Source organism: Plectropomus leopardus, chromosome 19, assembly GCF_026936395.1.
Source record: "Plectropomus leopardus strain MGB_pleo_1.0 chromosome 19, ASM2693639v1, whole genome shotgun sequence".
In the NCBI taxonomy this organism is placed as follows: domain Eukaryota; kingdom Metazoa; phylum Chordata; class Actinopteri; order Perciformes; family Serranidae; genus Plectropomus; species Plectropomus leopardus.
Genome location: NC_142194.1, coordinates 16,980,864 through 16,999,725, shown reverse-complemented (window position 1 = coordinate 16,999,725; position 18,862 = coordinate 16,980,864). Strand labels below are relative to the sequence as shown.

Genomic DNA, 18,862 nt, shown 5'->3' with positions numbered 1-18,862 from the left:
AAGTTGCAACAAATCAGATGCAGTTTGGTGCCTGGCTGAAATGTCCTGATTCTGACTTGTGATGTTAAAGCACTACTAGACAAGATTTTATTGTAAAACACATTAATCTAGTTAGTCAAAATCACAACTTTACTTGAAACCCAGATCTCCATTCCAGCGCCCAGTTATAGAGGTTAATGTTTGTTTGATTTTTTAAAAACTCTATAGCCTTATCTTTATAGTGATACTATAAATGTTTAACTGATTAGATATCTTTACAGTCTGAGATTCCTACTTGTGATAATGTGCAATATATCATGTAATTTTATAGAGGGGAAATAAGCACTTCTTCCTTTCCTGTCAGGAATAGTCTGTGGCACTTTGGCAATGGGTCAGTGAAACATTATCATATTCATCACATTATCATGATATAAAAACCTTTTTTGTCATATTCATATGTCATATTCTAACAAATCATATTAAACTTTTAATTTAAAGCACTCCCATTAATTACGTCCCAATATAACAAATCTATAACAACTTCTTGTGTTGTTCTTTTAAGGCATCTTATTACGTTCACAGAATATTCATCTGAAGGTTTGCCACATACTATTTTCAGGAGATACTTCAGAGAGTGGGGATATTTTTAGTCATGAAGACAATAACAACATACATATATGTGTTGTGTTTTTTTTTTAAGTCTATTAAAACCATTTTTACCATTAGACGATTTCTGCGTTCAAATTTGTCATCCATTTTTATTATTATTCAGAGTGCATTTAGAGTAGAAATCCGTCATTATGATTATTATTAAATATTTTATTAATATTTTCTTTTGTTTGGGTCATGACAGCGTTCTGAATGTTGAATAGGGAATCTGAAGAACTTCCTCAATCACTGTTTAAACTTGATTTTTACCCATGACATCATAAACGTAAATGCATTTCTGTCCACTGGGGGGCGATAAAGAAAACGATTGCGGGCCGCCCGAAATATTATAGAAGAAGACGTGCTTCCGTTATGCTTGCTTCTGTTTATCATTATTCATCCACCCATTTCTGCAGGAGTTGTCCGTATATTTAAGCATATGCTGAAACAGTAACAATAATAAATGGCCTTCGCTCTGCCGGTGTGGCTCGCGGTGCAGGAGGAGCTCCTCGCGGAGCAGGACGGAGCGGATTCTGCGACTCAAAGCTGTTTCGACGACTTCGACGATGCAGCTTTGTACACCATGTTTCACCTCACCAGACCGTGCATCGCTTTCATCACGGACGCTGTGACAGTCCGCATGAAAAGCACCGCGGTGAAGAAACCGCCTCTGCCCAGGGAAGTGTCGGCCAGCTCCCTGATCATGGTGGCGCTCCACTATTACGCACACGGGGTTTTGCACGCTGACATCGCGCAGAGAGTCTCGCACAGCCAGGCGGACTGCTTCACGGTTATCTCCGTAATCTCCGGGGTCATCGCAGGGATGGCCGATGCCTTCATCTCATTCCCGCAAATCCGGGAAGCCAGAGCAAACGTCGCCTTCAAGACTGAGAAACTGTGCGGGATCCCAAACGTGCTGGGCGTCGTGGCTCCAGCTCACTTCAAGATCAGAGCGTCTCCGTACGACAAAGACAGCTTCAGGTCTTATGTCAACACCCTGGGTTACACGTCGGTGGTGAGCCAGGTCATGTGTGACTCCGACGGCAACATACTGAGTGTGGAGAAATGTTGCGTGGGCAGCACGGTGGAGCAGGAAATGTGGGAGACGTCGTTCAAGGGGAGGGAGATGGAGGAACACCTGCACGGAAATACCTGGATTATTGGTAAAACCTTTTTTAAAAAGCAGGAATAAGAATAGTGATCTCTTGATGGATGTCATAACTTAAAGCAGGGGTACTTAACTGGCTTTGCTGGGGGCCACTTTTGCAAAATGACAGGAAGCCAGGGGCCAGTCACAGCAGCCCCATACATGTTTCTAGGATTTTAGGACATTTCTGGGATCTTGGGGTGTTTATCAGATTTTAAGGACATTTCTAGGATTCTTATTTTATTTGCACTTTTTAAAAAAAAACGTTTTAATCTTTTATGCATTTTGTTTGTTTGTTCTCTGAACAATACTGCACATCTCATTATTATTGTTATTTTATTTAATTCTATTCTATTTTAATTTATTCTGTGTTAAGTGCCTTCCTTTGTGTGTGTGTGTACATATATATATATATATATATATATATATATATATATATATATATATATGCATTATTTTGCCCTTTTTAACAAATATTTGATTCAGTTTCTGCTGTCATTTGCTGCTGCAACATAACAATTGCCCTCACAGGATAAATAAAGTATTCTATTCTATTCTAGGATGTTTCTAGGAATTTAGGATGTTACTCAAATACTAAGACATTTCTAGGATTTTAAGGGTACTTCTATGATTTTAGGATGCTTCTAGGATTTCAGGACTTTTTTTTTTCTTTTTTTACAATTTAAGGACATTTTGAAACAACACCCATGAATGCAGTCGAATGTGACAGCTTCTCCTCTAAATGATATTTTTTATGTTAACATGAAATTACACACATCCTTTTAGTGTGCTTTAAGCTCTGAAACACATTACTGCTTCTTTGTTTTCTACATGAAGCACTCAGGTTTGGTTTCAGTTTCCATAGAGCGGCTGTACAGTCTCTCACCTTTGTGTGATGATTTCCTGGCAGACTGTGCACTTAGGCCAGTTCCGCAATCCATAACAAATGTTTAGTCTGTATTAATTGCGTTCTCTCCTGTCTTTCTTTCAGCTGGTAAGGGCTACAAATTGAGCAAACACGTCTTGACTCCTGTGTCAGAACCTGCAGATTACAAAGACATCCGCTTCAATGACGCCCACGCAAAGATCCACAATGTCATGCGGACGACGCTTGACCTCGTAAGGAGGCGTTTCAGGTGTCTGATGCAACTTGGTTTTGCACAGGAAGGCTCTCTGGACAAAAAAGCCAACATTATCAAGGCGTGTTGTGTGCTGCACAACATTGCTAAGAAGTTTTCTGTCCCTCCTCCGCCTGCGGCTGGTAGGATTGAGCCCCTGCATCCAGGCAAGCAGCGTTCAATGCCTGTAGAGAGCAACCCCGAGGCCCTAAAAGCCAGACAGGAACTCATCAATAAGATTTTCTCTGTTGTCTCCGGTAGCCAGGAGCCACGGAGTAAAGGCATCACGGAGGAGGAGGATGTGTGAGCGGAGCCAGTGTGTTTGCTCTGGATCATCAACACATTAGGGACAAACTCAAAATCCAGCTCTGATGCTAAAGATTCCCACACAGTTAGTTGCTTTCCTGTGTCAGTTTTGCACCAATATGTAAATTTGCCTTTTTTTTTTTAAATCTTGTTTGCAGACTTTGTAAAAACACATTCAGGTATTTTTGTTATTAAAAAATAGTTTATTTCTTGCACAAATAGAGACTTTTTCTACCAACATTTCTTATTGTTACTAAACTTAACTGAAAACGCTCTTCAGTCATATGGAGTATTCTCTCTTATTATAATAATAAAAAAGAATACACATATGGAAGATTAGAGCAAGAATTTACAAGTTAAATAAAAACTAAATAGAGCTATAACTGTACAGTAAATATCTAGATCTTAAATGTTTTTCATATTTACAGTTAATGACAAAATATAGCATGTTGATAGTTAGAATTAGGCTTTTAAGTGCATAAAGTACTGACTTCAGTGCTGAGAGTCATATTTAGTTTGGTTGTTTGTGCTAACGAAGGTCTCGCAGTGCAGTGGCATTGGCGTATATCATGTCCGCATTCTCATATATGTTCTCATCAGTCGTCTCATGTGGTTGCAGTGAGTCCATGATGCATTGATGCAGGAACACATACTGGGACTGAAAACAGATAAACCAAAATTCTCTGGTCATTTTAAAAAGCAGAACTTTGTGTGTAGAATGCTTCTGAACACTTCCTTGTGGACGTTTTCAAGCCTCAGAGTTTCCTAATAATGTCGGTCAAGCTCTGGGGTTTGGGTTTATTATAAGCAGAGTTTACACGGTTATCAAACCAGAGGCACTGTTTTCAGAGCTGGAAATGGTTTGGCTTTAACAATGTTTTTTTTAAATTTTTTTAAATTTAATTATGCAATATGATATATAGATATATTGTGTTGGCTGCTGTTTAAATGTTTTAAAAAAAATTCAAAATATGTTGAATGTCGGACAAAAAATACAAAAATAATCACTGCCAATGTGGTAAATGATTAAATGATGCTGGTGACAGTTATTACTGATGGATAGCTAAAGTAAGTGTGAGCAGGAGGCTGCTGCAGTGCAGTCTCACAGCTTAGCAGCATCAGACAGTCGACTTAATTGCAGCCTGTTGACGGTTAAAAAAACGGTTAGCAGTTAACAGGTTAGTTACCAACAACACTTTGCATAATGGTACCTGGTGATTCAATCGAATATACTTATTTGATTGAATCACAGGGTATCATGATAAGAAATATCTGGCTGTGTGTTGGGTCATTGATCCACTTAGACGAGGGAAAACTGAAGGGCCGTATGACAGTGACCAGCTTTCATTAAGGTGTCACATACACTTAGTTTCAGGCAAAACAACTATTAGACATGTCAATAAAACAAATGTTAAACAAGAAATAAATACATGCATGGCGCGGCTTTGGTGTTTTGCGAAATATGCATATGTGGCGGTCTGGTCTGAATGTCAGACGTATGGTATCAGTACTTGTACTGTATCACCAGCTGGGCCTAAAAATCTGAAGAGACCCAACATTAAAGAGATGCCAGACTAAAGAAGTGGAAGCTCAGCCTGAAGTAACTTAATACGATCAGTTTTACCTCTGTCTGCACCATGTATGGTCGGTTCAGTCTCATCTTGTGCACAAAGCCGTTGATGCCCACCGCTCTTTCTTTCTCGAGCTGCTGAAGCAGCACATCCAGGGCAATGATAGTGCCTGTCCTCCCCACTCCAGCACTAAGAGACAGACACACAACACAAGGTAAGCAATTAGTTGACCCAACTATGAGGCCCTTGTCTGATGTTTTTGTTGCTCTGAAGTGGTTTTCATATAAAAAATTCTCAACAAGCTCAGCATAGGTTACTCTCTAGACTTAAAGGTCCATTGTGTAGGATTTTGGGGGATATTTTGGCAGGGAAGGAATATAATAAGTTTATTTTCTTTAGTGTATAATCACCTGAAAATAAAAATCTCTGTGTTTTTGTAGAATGAGCTGCTTATACCTATATACAGAGCAGGTCTTCATCCACGGAGTCTGCCATGTTTCTACAGAAGCCCAACGCTGACAACATAAACAATGGCTCAAGATTTGTGAAATGGTTTTGTTCAGTGATTTTACTGATTTTAATCACCTGGTCCATTTGTTTTGGAGAGAAAGAAGACCTCTGCGGCTCCTAGTTAAAACCTCTCAAACAATGAACACTGAATAAATTCAAACCTGGAGAAGTTTCAGCTGATTGCTATATGCAAACCTAACCGCTGCATGCCACAAAATCCCCCTAAATCTTGCACACTGGACTTTTAAAACAAGCAGTCTTTCTGTACCTGCAGTGAACCACAGTTGGTGCTCTAGTCCCTTCTCTCTCTATGTGCAGTCTCACCAGTCCTCTGAACTGGATCAGGTCTTCTGTGCCCTGTGGGACTCCATGGTCAGGCCAGGCAGTGAAATGAAAATGTTTCACTATGCGCTCCTCTGAGTTGTTGCTCTGTAAAGACAATTCACATTGATGAATTCAAATACTGTAGGGTCTGCGCCCTGAACCAGTATAGCTGAAGTAGTCAAGGATTACTCTCTTTCAAAATATGTACAAATTTAAACAAGCTTCTTATGCCATTTACAGCAAAATACACTTTACATTTTTAATAAACTGATATTTGGGCTCGTACACAGTCACAGTTTAATTCATTTTATTGTGCTTTGTGACTTGGAAATATAAACACACATTTAGTTGCACAACAGAATTTTGGGAGATGATGCGTACATGTTTTACACTGAATTCCCTCAGTGTCCAGTTGATCTCCTGCTGCTCAGATGTCAACGTGACCTCCAGCTCTCCATAAGAGCAAGGCTGAGTGTCTGCAGGCCAGTATCGTTCACACTTAATCTAGGAAAAAGAAACATTTTTTTTTTAAAAAGCCGTTGCAGCAATAAGTATCAATGGACATCAGTCCAAGATCTTTATCAGTTATTTGGGGAACTGAAAAACCCCACAAAAAATAATGGCAGCAACAACAGGAGGCACAAATAGTCACCAATTAAATTAAACATTCTCAAATTTTTCTGATGACTCACCTTTCCTCCCTCAGTGCAGTTGGTTACCATGACAATGCAATTCACTCTTTGTTCCCAGACCATCCTCCAGAAGTCATTGACTGTGGTGGGCAGAGGACCCTGAGAGGCGATGTACTCTCTGCTGTTGTTGTAGCCCTGAGGAGCAATCATCAAAGGTAACATGAAAACTACCTCAAGCGCCTCCCCTGTTTTGCACCACCTTCTCCCCTCTTATAAATAACAAACAACCCTAATGTTAGTCGATTTGGGAAATAAATGAGGACAATTTTAAATATCATTCTTTTGGATCTTTGGGTTTTAAGAGATTTATCACGTGTTTTCAAGTCAAAAGGCTCAAGTCGAAGTAAAGTCACAAGTTACTGGCGTTTCAGTCCAGTTGAATTGTAAGTCTTTATTGATTTTGTCAAGTTGAGTCAAAATTCATCAAATTTTTGATTGGAGTCTGACTCAAGTCAAAGTCATGTGACTTGAGTCCACACTTTTTCTTGCTCGTATACATCTTACATTGCTCAGTCTTACATGAAACAGTTGTGTTCATGGAATCACACAGTCAGCATAAATTGCTAGACTTCAAATGAATGTGCATGCGCAGATGATTCAGATGTTTCCATTTACTCCAGATAATAAACAGTTCAAGCTTATCAAATCTGCCCTTTGACCGTTATTAAGTACAGCGTAATACCTACTGGCATGTAACTGGCATTAATGTAGTCAGAAGCTCCAATGGAACTGGAAGTAGTGAGCTTCACCCGGCACCAGTCATCTAGTATGAGAAAACAGAAGATAATTAAACTGCTTTTGTTCTCCACAGCAAAGTAAATTTTGGTAATGAATGCGGACTATTTAATGAGTCTCTACTGATCGTGATAGCATGGTCCAGCAGTCAGAGGACAAGCTTACATGGCTGGACATTGTTGAAACGATTCCTTGTTTTGTTCTCAAGTAGACTTGCTACTTTTCGAGTCTGCTCCGTGCCAACAGGGCTGAGGCTCTGCATGGAAGTGGCACATGACATGGCATGCAAAGGTCAGTGGAAAGCAAGTGAAACAGTAGTATACACACAGTTATGTAGTCATAAACACAGATGAGGAAGAACAAAATACAATAGGCTTTTTTACGCACCTCATATTCCTGGGTAAAACCTCTGTTCTCATCTGCACTTAATTGGGTGAAATGGTCTGGAAACTTTGCCACAGAAATAGCTCTGATCAAAAAAAAAAAAAAAAAAAACAAAGGTAGATTCATGTCATGCAGTAATGATATGTAAGACAACTGACATACATACATTTTACAGAATCAAAACTGACATTAACCTTAAATACAGTATCTTTTTTTTTTTTAAGTTGTTTACTAATTCTCTGTATCTATACAACTAATTTTCTCTTTTCATTGCATCATAGACTAACACTAATTTTCACATTATGAAGAGAGGATGGAACGTACTTGCTCTTTTTATTGGTTTGTTTGGAACCACCAATGAATGATTTTTTTCTGCTGTTGGAAAGAAGCAAAGATGTTTCTTACTGAGTACAAAATATATTAAATAATAAATTATTGTCGCTGAGGTAACACCAACCTGATGATATCTGGTCTTTTCAAAAAAATGAAGACAGCCACACAGACCAGGATAACAAAAAGCAGAACAGCAAATACTGACCCTGCAATAACCCCTACAGAGAATACAATCCGTATTAAGTGCTTTGAAACATGTATACATATACCTAATGACAAACAGCACAAGAACGAGGAAAAAGTGATAGTATATTTTATGGTATTTCTAGAGTAACAAAGTCACTTTGACTCACCTCTCGGATCAGTAAGACACTGAAAAACATATGGCTTATAACTCCTTACAGTGCCAGATATTGAAGTTATAGACACCTCATATTTCCTGGCAGGTTGGAATCCAGATAATATGAGATACTGTTCCCCATTTGCAAGTTGTGTGTGAGATTGCCCCATCACGTTGACCTCTACTGAAGTCCACACACCTTTCGGGTTATCCCAGACAATATAGAGAGAGTAGCCAGCTGCCCAGTACTCACAGTGACCACTTAACAATGGAGGAACTAAATAAAACAAGAGGAAATATGCCTTCAAAATGCAATCAGATATCACACATACCAGCACAGTATATAGTTTAAATAAAAAAACAACTCAAATCCATGTATTTCTCTACTATAGACACACAGATTTGATGAAAACAACCCTTAATTGTAGTTTCACTCCACTGCAAAAGAAAATTCATTTTTTTCTCCCTTTATTTATTTAAATGATTAATCAATCAATCCACAAAACATAATAATTAAAAAAAAAATTATGATGATGATTGATAAGTTGCTTTAGCCAAAAAATTCCAGCTTCATCAGAGTGAGGATTTACTTCACTTCTGTCCATTTTATTTTGTCTGGCACTTGTTGGGTAACTAGTGATTTGAAGACGCTGCTGTAGGGTGGGTGTTTCATCATTTTTTTTTTCAATTTTTATAGCGAATGGATTTTTAAAATAATCGGTAATTGATACTAAAAATAACTGTTGTTTCAGTCCATAGAGAATAATTTCAAATATAAAAGGTATTTGCTGCAGAGCGCTCAGAAGTCGTTCCATTAGATCAGTGGTTCTATGTTTGAGGCATCGTTCCTCCAGTCACCAACATCATGAAGGATTTCCCAATCCCGAGACAAAGAGTGAGGAAACTTCTGGAAGAGTTTAGATAAAGGAAACACATGTGTATCTATGTGTTTCTTTCTCAGATCTCTCTCTCACATCCTCACTGGAAGGAGCTATGACTTGAGGAAGAGATGCAAGTGAGGGAAGGGAGTAGACAAAATTCTAATAATAAACCCACTAATAGTCAAGTAATTATTCTGATCACAAGTTTCTCTTCCTCAGTGGTTTTCTCCTCAGCTGTAGTTGCAAACTACAGAATTGGTTTTAATCATATCTAACATCCAAAATATTTTTCCAATGGAGTTCCCTGGAGCAAAAATGGAGATCAGTGGCCTAATGTGTTATCAATTTAAGGGTCATTGACATGAATAAGGTTGAGAAGCACTGCATTAGATTACTTATTTGGACCTAAGCACACACACACAAAAAAAACCCAACAAGAAAACATAAATGTATAGGACATGTTCCACCACCGTGATGGTTAAAAATCTTCGAAAACTTTATTCTCAAAATATGTATATAGAAAGACTGTGTCAGTACTTCATCTTATTATTGTGGTAAATGCAGACAAATATTCAGTAAATGTGGTAAGATAAGATGTGCACTTACTGATTGTCAGGTTGTGATTGCACTGTGGATAGCGTCTGGAATCATTTTCATACTCAAGAGACACCTCATAGGTCGCTCCAGGGTAAAGGCCGGTAAATGTCACATTGCTACCTCCATGACTGGTATGAATTTGTGATTGGTAAGTGGCTGTTGCTTTTGAGAACAAGCCTTTGACCGTTCCTTGGATCGATGAGTTGGTAACATGCCAGTTTACAGTGGCACAGTCTATCACTGAAAAAAAAATAGAAAATAAATGCAACAGGAGCCTCTTTTTTTGTTAAATTTTGCACATAATTCAATTAATAAAATAGCCTGAGTTCTGCAAAACCGAGACTTTCTAAATTTACTGCTGAACCATTTTTATTTGATATGTTTTCAATATTTTGACAAGTGTTGTCAGAGAGAATGCGTGTACTTGTTACTGTATAGTTGCTATAGGCAGTGCTGTTGTGTCCCGAGAATGTTGTGATCACACTGAAGAAATATTTTGTTCCAGGCTTGAGAGATGTGACTGATCGGGACACAACATCCGGGGCTCTGTCTGGGAGACGCTGCGTATTTCCTCCTTTAATTAGGAGAAAGTAGTCCCAGTCTGTTTTCACTCTCTGCCACGTCAGCGTTATTGTGGTCGCTGAGCGTTCAGTCACCTCAACCAAAGCCACCATGGAGGGAACTGAAAACACAAACAAACACACCATGTATGTATGTGAATACATTTGGGAATAACTTACGGATCTGGACAGAAACTTCTAATAAAAGAACATAACAACATTCAACCTAAAGACCTGGTCCAATAGGTAGTTTTAATGTCAACAGAATAAGTTCCTCTTGAAGTGTCATTTTACTCAAATGACGAGTGGGACTATTTGTTTAAATACAGCAGCTTGTGAATGGTTTGCAAATCATAAGCAAAATACCTGGCTTTAGTTGTGTACTCAAACATCACCTACCTGTCACAGCGTTAAATGAGAATCCAGTGCTGTTGACTTTCTCAAAGCGAGTGATGACAGTGAAATGATAGTTTGTTCCAGCATTAAGTGAAGAGACCTCATGTGTAACTGATGCCCCTTGATTGACTTCAATGTAACTTCCATTGTTATCATATTGTAGGAAGTAGGTTGAGATGTTGTTAACCTTGTCCCACATCAGAGTTACACTACTCTCATTTTGTGTCAACACAGTCACAGTCTTAACATTTACCGGCGCTGAAAGAGGATGCACAGTTGTTTCCGTAAAGAAAAGACTTGAGAGCTGTGGATTTTTTTAAATGACAGCATGTTGCAAGCATAATTTCTTGTAACTTTTTTTTTTTTAAACTTTCATTCTTTTCTGATATTTTCTCAAAAACAGACAGGCTCTTGTTATAGGCTTGTTTTAGAGGGAAAACATCTTACCAGTGACTGCCGAGTGTTTTACTCCACTGCTTCTGACATTTTCAAACACAGTGTAAAGACAAAAATTGTATTTAGTCCCACTTGTGAGTTCTGAAATTGTGTGTGTCACGTTTTCTATTTCCTTTAATGCAGTGAGGTTTATAACCCTTTCATTGAACACAAGAGTATAGTTGAGGATTTCATTCACTTTTTTCCATTGTAGAGTTATGCTGGTCTCATTTTGTCCAACTGATTCTACCTCCTCTGTGTTACAGGGAGCTAGGATGTAAAGACATATGATGAAATCACAGAATATAATTTTTTTAAATGACAGGATATCCCTGATAAAAGGATGTTAAATGTATAATTATTACAATATTTAATCAGCCATTAATCAACATCCCTGTTACTCAGAGACTTAGAGTTTGAATACAGTACAATTTTCAGATATTGTTACAGAGCTCCTGGCTCTTGTTGTTGGGTTAAAGGAAAATGATCTTACCTGTGGCTGCACTGTAGTTTAGGCCACTGCTTCTGACATTTCCAAAGAGACTATAGAGAGTGAAGTTGTATTTAGTCCCACTTGTGAGCCCTGAGATTGTGTGTATCACTTTTTCCTGTCCCATCAATGCAGATACATCTATTTCCCTTTTATCGAGTACAAGGATATAGTTGGTAACGCCATTCACTTCTTTCCATTGCAGAGTTATACTGGTCTCATTTTGTCCAGCTGATTCTATCGCTTCTGTGTTACGGGGAGCTAGGATGTAAAAAGACAAGAAAAAAAAAACTTTAATTCATTTTGATTAAAAAAATGATATGCCTAAAAAATCTTTTTTTAATAAATAAGTTGCATTTGATTCCAACTTTTTTCCCCCAGACATAGTCAAAAATATTAAGTGAGCAACTACCACATGCGATACTGGTAAACTTTAATTTCACAGCCCTGACCTGTCACTTGTCATTTACTGTAATTCTGTGAAAGGAAAGTGAACTTACCAGTAAATGCAGTGGTATTTACTCCGCTGCTTCTGACATTTTCAAACAGAGTGAACAGAGTGAAGACGTATCTCGTCATACTTGTGAGACCTGAGACTGTGTGCGTCACTTCATTTCCCACTGATGCAGTGACGCTTATCTCCTTTTCATTAAACACAAGTGTATAGTTGAGGAGGCCATCCACTTTTTGCCATTGCAGAGTTATACTGGTCTCATTTTGTTCAACTGTGTCAAACTTTTCCGTGTTACGAGGAGCTATAATGTAAAAAGACAATAATCCTTGTAAATGCACTGTATCTAATCTTGCCTTTAAGAGCTACTGCACTTAGCTGGCACCAGGTGTAGATACAACATCAGAAAGACAATGGACTCTCATGTCAGAAAGGAGTTACGTTTTGGTTGGAATGACAATCAGGTTAACAATTACTTAAAGATCTAACTTTAGATTTTCCCATTTTGTGGGCGTTAACATTATGACGTTTTACAGATGGTGGGTTTTGTTCTCCAAATGATACGACTAATTTTTTTTTTCTACATCAAGATGATGTTGGCATAAGACTTTGGAAGACACTGGATTTTTGTTATTTGACATAACAATTTAAAACCAACAAAAATATCAGTGTAATCTGTTGTCAGTATGCTATGCTACCTCAAATTGAAGTTGGCACTACATGTTCTGACAATGAATTCTGGTCACCCAATGTCACAACCTTAAATCAACCAAATTTCAACGTCTAACCACTTGGCCAGCTCGGCAATTTTTTTTTTTTTTGCTTAAATGACAAAGAGAGAAGGGATGTAAAAATGGTAATTAGAAGTACAATTATGGAGCGGGAGCAAAAATAGCGCATAAGATTCCAGTCTTTCATCAGCCGCAGTTAAAAAATGTCCTGGTTCTTGTTATATAGCAGTACTGGAGGAAAATACTTACCAGTGAATGCAGGGGTTGTTACTCCATGGCTTTTGACATTTCCAAACAGAGTGAAAAGAGTGAAGACATATCTTGTCATACTTGTGAGACCTGGGACTGTGTGTGTTACTTGATGTCCCGCTGATGCAGTGACGTTTATCTCCTCACCATCGAACACAAGTCTATAGTTGAGGAAGTCATTCACTTTTTCCCACTGCAGAGTTATACTGGTCTCACTTTCTCCAACTGACTTGAACCCCATTGCGTCAAGAGGAACTAGAATGCAAAGTGAAGTTCATCCTTGTAAATATACAGTAATCATGTGTCTACATTAGCTATTGCAAGTTCTGTTTTGCCCAACTAACAAAATTGCAATTACAAGTACAATTATACAAAACACTTTATCTTCAATCCCATCGTTTTATCAGCAACAGTCAAAAATATTAAGTGTGTAACCTTAACACAGGAAAAACATCTTACTGGTTAATGCTGTGGTGTTTTCTCCACTGCTTCTGATACCATGAAACACAGTGAAGAGAGTGAAGACATATTTAGTCCCATTTGTGAGTCCTGGTATTGTGTATGTTATTAGATCCTGTCCCGCTGATGCAGGAACATCTGTCTCCTTTTCATTATACACAAGTGTATAATTGACGATGCCATCCACTTGTTTCCACTGCAGAGTTATACTGGTCTCATTTTCTCCAACTGACTTGAAATCCTCTGCATTAGGAGGAGCTAGGATGTAAAAAGAAACAAAGAAGACAGTGTGACAAAATCTGATATTAAAAAATGTCATGATACGCCTGATAAAATGCTGTGTTTTGTGTAGTTGAAAAAAGTCAATAAAATTTTGCATAAGATTCCAGTCTTTCATCAGCCACAGTTAAAAAATGTCCTGGTTCTTGTTATATAGCAGGAAAATACTTACCAGTGAATGCAGGGGTCGTTACTCCACGGCTTTTGACATTTCCAAACAGAGTGAAAAGAGTGAAGACGTATCTTGTCATACTTGTGAGACCTGGGACTGTGTGTGTTACTTGATGTCCCGCTGATGCAGTGACGTTTATCTCCTCATCATCAAACACAAGTCTATAGTTGAGGAAGTCATTCACTTTTTCCCACTGCAGAGTTATACTGGTCTCATTTTGTTCAACTGACTTGAACCCCATTGCGTCAAGAGGAACTAGAATGCAAAGTGAAGTTCATCCTTGTAAATATACAGTAATCATGTGTCTATATTAGCCATTGCAAGTTCTGTTTTGCCCAACTGACAAAATGGCAATTACAGGTACAATTAAACACAACACGTTGTCTTCGATCCTACTGTTTTATCAGCAACAGTCAAAAATATTAAGTGTGTAACCCTAACACAAAAAAAAAAAATCTTACTGGTTAATGCTGTGGTGTTTTCTCCACTGCTTCTGACACCATGAAACACAGTGAAGAGAGTGAAGACATATTTAGTCCCATTTGTGAGTCCTGGTATTGTGTATGTTATTAGATCCTGTCCCACTGATGCAGGAACATCTGTCTCCTTTTCATTATACACAAGCGTATAATTGACGATGCCATCCACTTGTTTCCACTGCAGAGTTATACTGGTCTCATTTTCTCCAACTGACTTGAAATCCTCTGCATTAGGAGGAGCTAGGATGTAAAAAGAAACAAAGAAGACAGTGTGACAAAATCTGATATTAAAAAATGTCATGATACGCCTGATAAAATGCTGTGTTTTGTGTAGTTGAAAAAAGTCAATAAAATTTTGCATAAGATTCCAGTCTTTCATCAGCCACAGTTAAAAAATGTCCTGGTTCTTGTTATATAGCAGTACTGGAGGAAAATACTTACCAGTGAGGGCAGGGGTCGTTACTCCACGGCTTTTGACATTTCCAAACAGAGTGAAAAGAGTGAAGACGTATCTTGTCATACTTGTGAGACCTGGGACTGTGTGTGTTACTTGATGTCCCGCTGATGCAGTGACGTTTATCTCCTCACCATCGAACACAAGTCTATAGTTGAGGAAGTTATTCACTTTTTCCCACTGCAGAGTTATACTGGTCTCACTTTCTCCAACTGACTTGAACCCCATTGCGTTAAGAGGAGCTAGGATGTAAAAAGAAATGAATACTTGTGATAACATATATAATCATGCCTCTGTTTAAGGTGCTGCAAGTCATATTTTGCTTAACTTGTAAATAAGGTGAGTGAAATTAAACTTACAAGTGCAATTAAATGCAGCACTTTGTTTTCATTTAGCATATCATAAACAAAATGCCTTATTCTAAAAGTGAGATCACATACCAGTGACAGCTTCAAATGAGTATCCAGTGCTGTTGCCTCCATCAGATTCAGTGATGAGACGGAAATCATATTTTGTCCCAGGAGTAAGCGAATCAACCACATGTATAACTGATAACCCTTCCTCTTGTGCAACAACAGTGTCCACCTTTAGACTACCGCTGTTATTATATTGTAGGAAGTATGTTAAGAGGTTGTCAACCTTGTTCCACACCAGAGTTATACTGGTCTCGTTTTGTGATGAAACTGTCACATTCTCCACATTTCCAGGAGCTTAAAAGACAAAGAGTTGACAGTTAAAGAGAGAGTCCAGATTTTCACCTCATTAGACAGCATCATTGGCGGTCACACAAGTTTGCAATATAATACAATAGAGACACGTCGCCAACTGAAGATAAAGGAAAGAGTTTCAGTCTTACGTGATTTTATTGCTGGAGTGGTTGATGCTGCTGTTGTTGTTTCTGTTGTTACTGCTTGTGTTGTGCTTGTCACTGTTGTCAGCGTTGTGCTCGGTGTTCTTGTCGTTGTGATGTCAGTGACACCCTAAAGTGAGAATAGGAATAATTTGGGCACAGAGAGAATGACCCAATCCCCAAAATAATTTCATACAGAGTTTTTCCTTATCCAAAGCGATGGTCAAAAAACAGAGATTGTTGTATGCTGAACAAATTTTAAAGCCCCTTGAGGGAAATTTACAATTTATCATATTGGGTTGTAAACTAAAACTGACTTAAGCTGAGTACAAAACTGCCAGAGGTGTTCATCTGACTTTAGCCTCTAGACCTCTAATGTAATGTGAGTACCCCAAAGCAGTGCAATATCAACTATCATCTCATAATCAGGGTTAGGGGTAAAAAATCAATACAGCATAATATACTGATATTTTGTGTGGCAAAATTGTATTTCTACACTGACACCAAGTCCCATTTTTTTATCAAGTATTTATTACTATTACAAGTATAAGTTAAACTTTTGTAGCAAACAATTACTTTTCAGTCCACTAGATACACTTTGCTGCAAGAAAAAATATTGGAATTAAAAAACTCTCCCTTTAAAATTTTATCATTTAAAAGAAAAAAGGTGTTGACAAATTTCCTCTTTGGGGTCATTATTTACTGTTGAAAGAAGTAATAAATGACAATATGTGTTATCACAATACTTATATCTCAAAGTATTTCAAATTGCAATAATATTGTATTGTGACCAAAATATTGTGATAATATCCTATAGTTGGGTGATTCCCATCTCTAATCAATATCATACTGTATCTAACGTACTGTGGATAGCAGTGTGACAGGGAGGCTTAAAAAAGTTAACACTACTGCTGAGGTGTTCTTCTCTACTTAATCAACAATCTTTCTGTACAAAAAAATGTACAAAAACTTGCATCACTTACATACAACTTGAGACAAATTTATGATATTGCTGTACAGGAAACATCTGATATCCTCACTTGCAAATTATGGCCAGGAAGTTGTTGAAGCATTTTGAATTCAACCTCTACATCTCAACAAGTGCAACAAACCCTCAGATATGCTACCAAGAGAGCTGACAAAAAAAATAACATTGTTTTGTTTTTTGTTGGTGGTGGTGTTTTTTAGATGAAAGCAAATCCCATTAAATTCATATATTTGTGTCAGGTAAAATATCTTCCATGGGCTGCATTTTTATATATATATTCTAAAATACCCAGACAATATTACAAAACAATTTTCAGGTGCATCACCTTGTCTAAAATATCAAATGTTGGAGGTAGCATACAGCTTGATATTACACATTACGTTATTTCCTCATTCATTCTTTTGTTTCTGTGGGGAAGTTCGCAAAAATAGATTATTGCAGCCAGGAAAGAATGAATTCATGTTTCACCATCTGGAAAAGCCCATAACTACATTGTGCAAGTCTTTCAGTTTTCTGATATTTCAGACAACTAAATTCCAGTCTAAACTTTCAGATTCATATCATGCATTGAACCATTGCTGCGGTTTAGACGCTTTTCTTTTGTTGAGGGTAAACCTTCTTTAGTCTGGGTATCTGAACACTATCACAGCGGAAAGGTACAAGACAAAGAAAACTTACCCAGAGCAGACTCAGGAAGACGCACAGCAGAAAGTGGTCTGAGATGACTTTGAAAGATAAAGGCTTCATCGCTATAACGGTTTATGAAGCTACATACATACTCCAGACTTGTTAAATTCCTTTGTTGCCCTACGATAAACTTCAAGTTTCTAATTCTAGTATACTGCCTCAGGCGTGTTGACAAAAACAACAACACTTGAGGTTGGCAAAGAATTTCTCTGTGCCTGCGCTAAAGCAGTCCAATATTAACTTTATTCCAGTGGTGTTGACTTTTAATTCTTAACCATGTCCTCCTTCTGTAACCTCTGGTCCCCTCTCATATTGGCGAGTGACTAAGTAAATAGCTGCTTCTCCTTTTTGGCCTTGTACAACCACAGAGACCTTTGCCCCGCCTGTCACTTCCTTATTAACGGTTATAATGTGCTACTTGTCAAAGGTAAGTCAATCAAGTTAATTTGCCTGTTTTACATAAAGTATTTGGTGGTGGCAGTTGCTTTATATCTGCTGATTTCTTTTTATTTTTTTTATCATTACCAATTTCATGGTTGTGACTGCCTGTGCATCTTTATGATATGCAAATAAAAGATTACATGTTTTCTCATAAACCCAGGCAAAGCTTTCAAATACTGCTTAGTATAAATGAGATCTATTTTTGCTTTCCAACTATTTCAGTCCTATTATTTTAACAAAATCACTGTCTCAGGTCTTCAGTTGAGCTGGTTTCACAGAACAGTAGATTAACGTTTGGTTTCTCTGCACTGCCTCAGGAGGCAGTGATATTTATAGCTTCTCTGTGGCTGAGATCTATAAGGAACGGCATACCGAAAACATCTCCAACACACTTTTAACAGAACATGAAGTCATGAAAGTGTTTATGGAGTCATATTATGGTGCAGTACTCAATAAAAGTGCTCCAATATCAAAGAAAACACTGTCTAATGCTGCCCACTGGGGAAACATGAGGAGGAAGTAACCTTTACAAAAAGATAATTTTCCTCATGCATTAGTATTATATGATCTCACTCTTGAACACACAACACTTTATTGAGCTTCCCCATTAGATATTGATTATGACTGCTGCTTGCATTAAAAAACATTTACATTCAACAATTATGCAGACTGAATGTATTTTTATGATATTTGGCCCCTGCCTGCATGATCATTTGTTTTTACTATATTTTAAGAAGTTATTGACAAGAAAGTAAATTTGTTACTTTGATTACTTTTGGCTTAATATGAAATTAGAAAAAGGTTGGAAGACCGAGTACAGTTAAATGGATTTCTGAATCATCGACCATCCTCTACTTAGAAAAAATTACACATACTATCAGGGGTAATCAGTCACTCTTTCACAACATCTGAAGTCCCGCTATGGGTTTTCTAGAGAGGACAGATTTAGCCCACACGCCGGAGACGTCAGGGGATATGCTATAAATTAACCTCTGCAATGTCCAAATCTGTCAAATACCTTTTAGATATATTTCACAATTAGCATTTGTACATTTAAATAAGATCTGCTTTGTATTTATTTACTCACACTTTTTGGGGTGGGGTGGGATTACACATGTTAAATCTTCAGTTGGTGTGTGTGTGTGTGTGTGTGTGTGTGCGCGCATGCGTGCGTGT

The 18,862-nt window shown here is 37.8% G+C and overlaps 2 protein-coding genes across 5 annotated transcripts; one reads left to right on the top strand and one right to left on the bottom strand.

The window, feature by feature from the left end:
- The first annotated feature begins 864 nt into the window (after positions 1–864).
- Positions 865–3,417, top strand: LOC121958555 (putative nuclease HARBI1). The gene is made up of 2 exons (XM_042507553.2): positions 865–1,790; positions 2,766–3,417. Exons 1-2 carry the CDS (start codon positions 1,091–1,093, stop codon positions 3,197–3,199), a joined length of 1,134 nt encoding a protein of 377 aa, XP_042363487.1. The 5' UTR covers positions 865–1,090; the 3' UTR covers positions 3,200–3,417.
- LOC121958554 (receptor-type tyrosine-protein phosphatase H-like) lies at positions 3,381–17,583 on the bottom strand. Of its 4 annotated transcripts, none has more exons than XM_088069750.1 (25): positions 17,237–17,583; positions 15,577–15,700; positions 15,161–15,430; positions 14,708–14,962; positions 14,249–14,506; positions 13,788–14,042; positions 13,337–13,594; positions 12,878–13,132; positions 11,947–12,201; positions 11,450–11,707; positions 10,969–11,226; positions 10,525–10,779; positions 9,990–10,247; positions 9,575–9,805; positions 8,101–8,364; positions 7,872–7,965; positions 7,739–7,789; positions 7,418–7,499; positions 7,196–7,286; positions 6,982–7,058; positions 6,296–6,430; positions 5,985–6,107; positions 5,548–5,708; positions 4,823–4,958; positions 3,381–3,856 (listed from the first exon to the last, which is right to left on the bottom strand). In XM_088069750.1, the coding sequence occupies exons 1-25, from the start codon at positions 17,303–17,305 to the stop codon at positions 3,728–3,730; spliced, it is 4,602 nt and encodes a 1,533-aa protein (XP_087925876.1). In that variant the 5' UTR covers positions 17,306–17,583; the 3' UTR covers positions 3,381–3,727. The 4 variants fall into 4 exon arrangements, with proteins under 4 accessions (XP_087925876.1, XP_087925877.1, XP_087925878.1 ...); XM_088069751.1 differs by having other exon boundaries at positions 7,739–7,786; XM_088069752.1 differs by lacking the exon at positions 10,525–10,779.
- Positions 17,584–18,862: the final 1,279 nt, after the last annotated feature.

Bases quoted from the DNA above. Each gene is read 5' to 3' on its own strand.
- LOC121958555 (XM_042507553.2), top strand. From the start codon at position 1,091: ATGGCCTTCGCTCTGCCGGTGTGGCTCGCGGTGCAGGAGGAGCTCCTC. The intron at 1,791-2,765 runs GTAAAACCTTTT...TCTTTCTTTCAG, and splicing joins CGGAAATACCTGGATTATTG to CTGGTAAGGGCTACAAATTG.
- LOC121958554 (XM_088069750.1), bottom strand. From the start codon at position 17,305: ATGAAGCCTTTATCTTTCAAAGTCATCTCAGACCACTTTCTGCTGTGC. The intron at 10,780-10,968 runs GTAAGATGTTTT...ATCCTCTTTCAG, and splicing joins AAAACACTCGGCAGTCACTG to CGCCGGTAAATGTTAAGACT. The intron at 10,248-10,524 runs GTAGGTGATGTT...TTGTGTTTTCAG, and splicing joins CTCATTTAACGCTGTGACAG to TTCCCTCCATGGTGGCTTTG.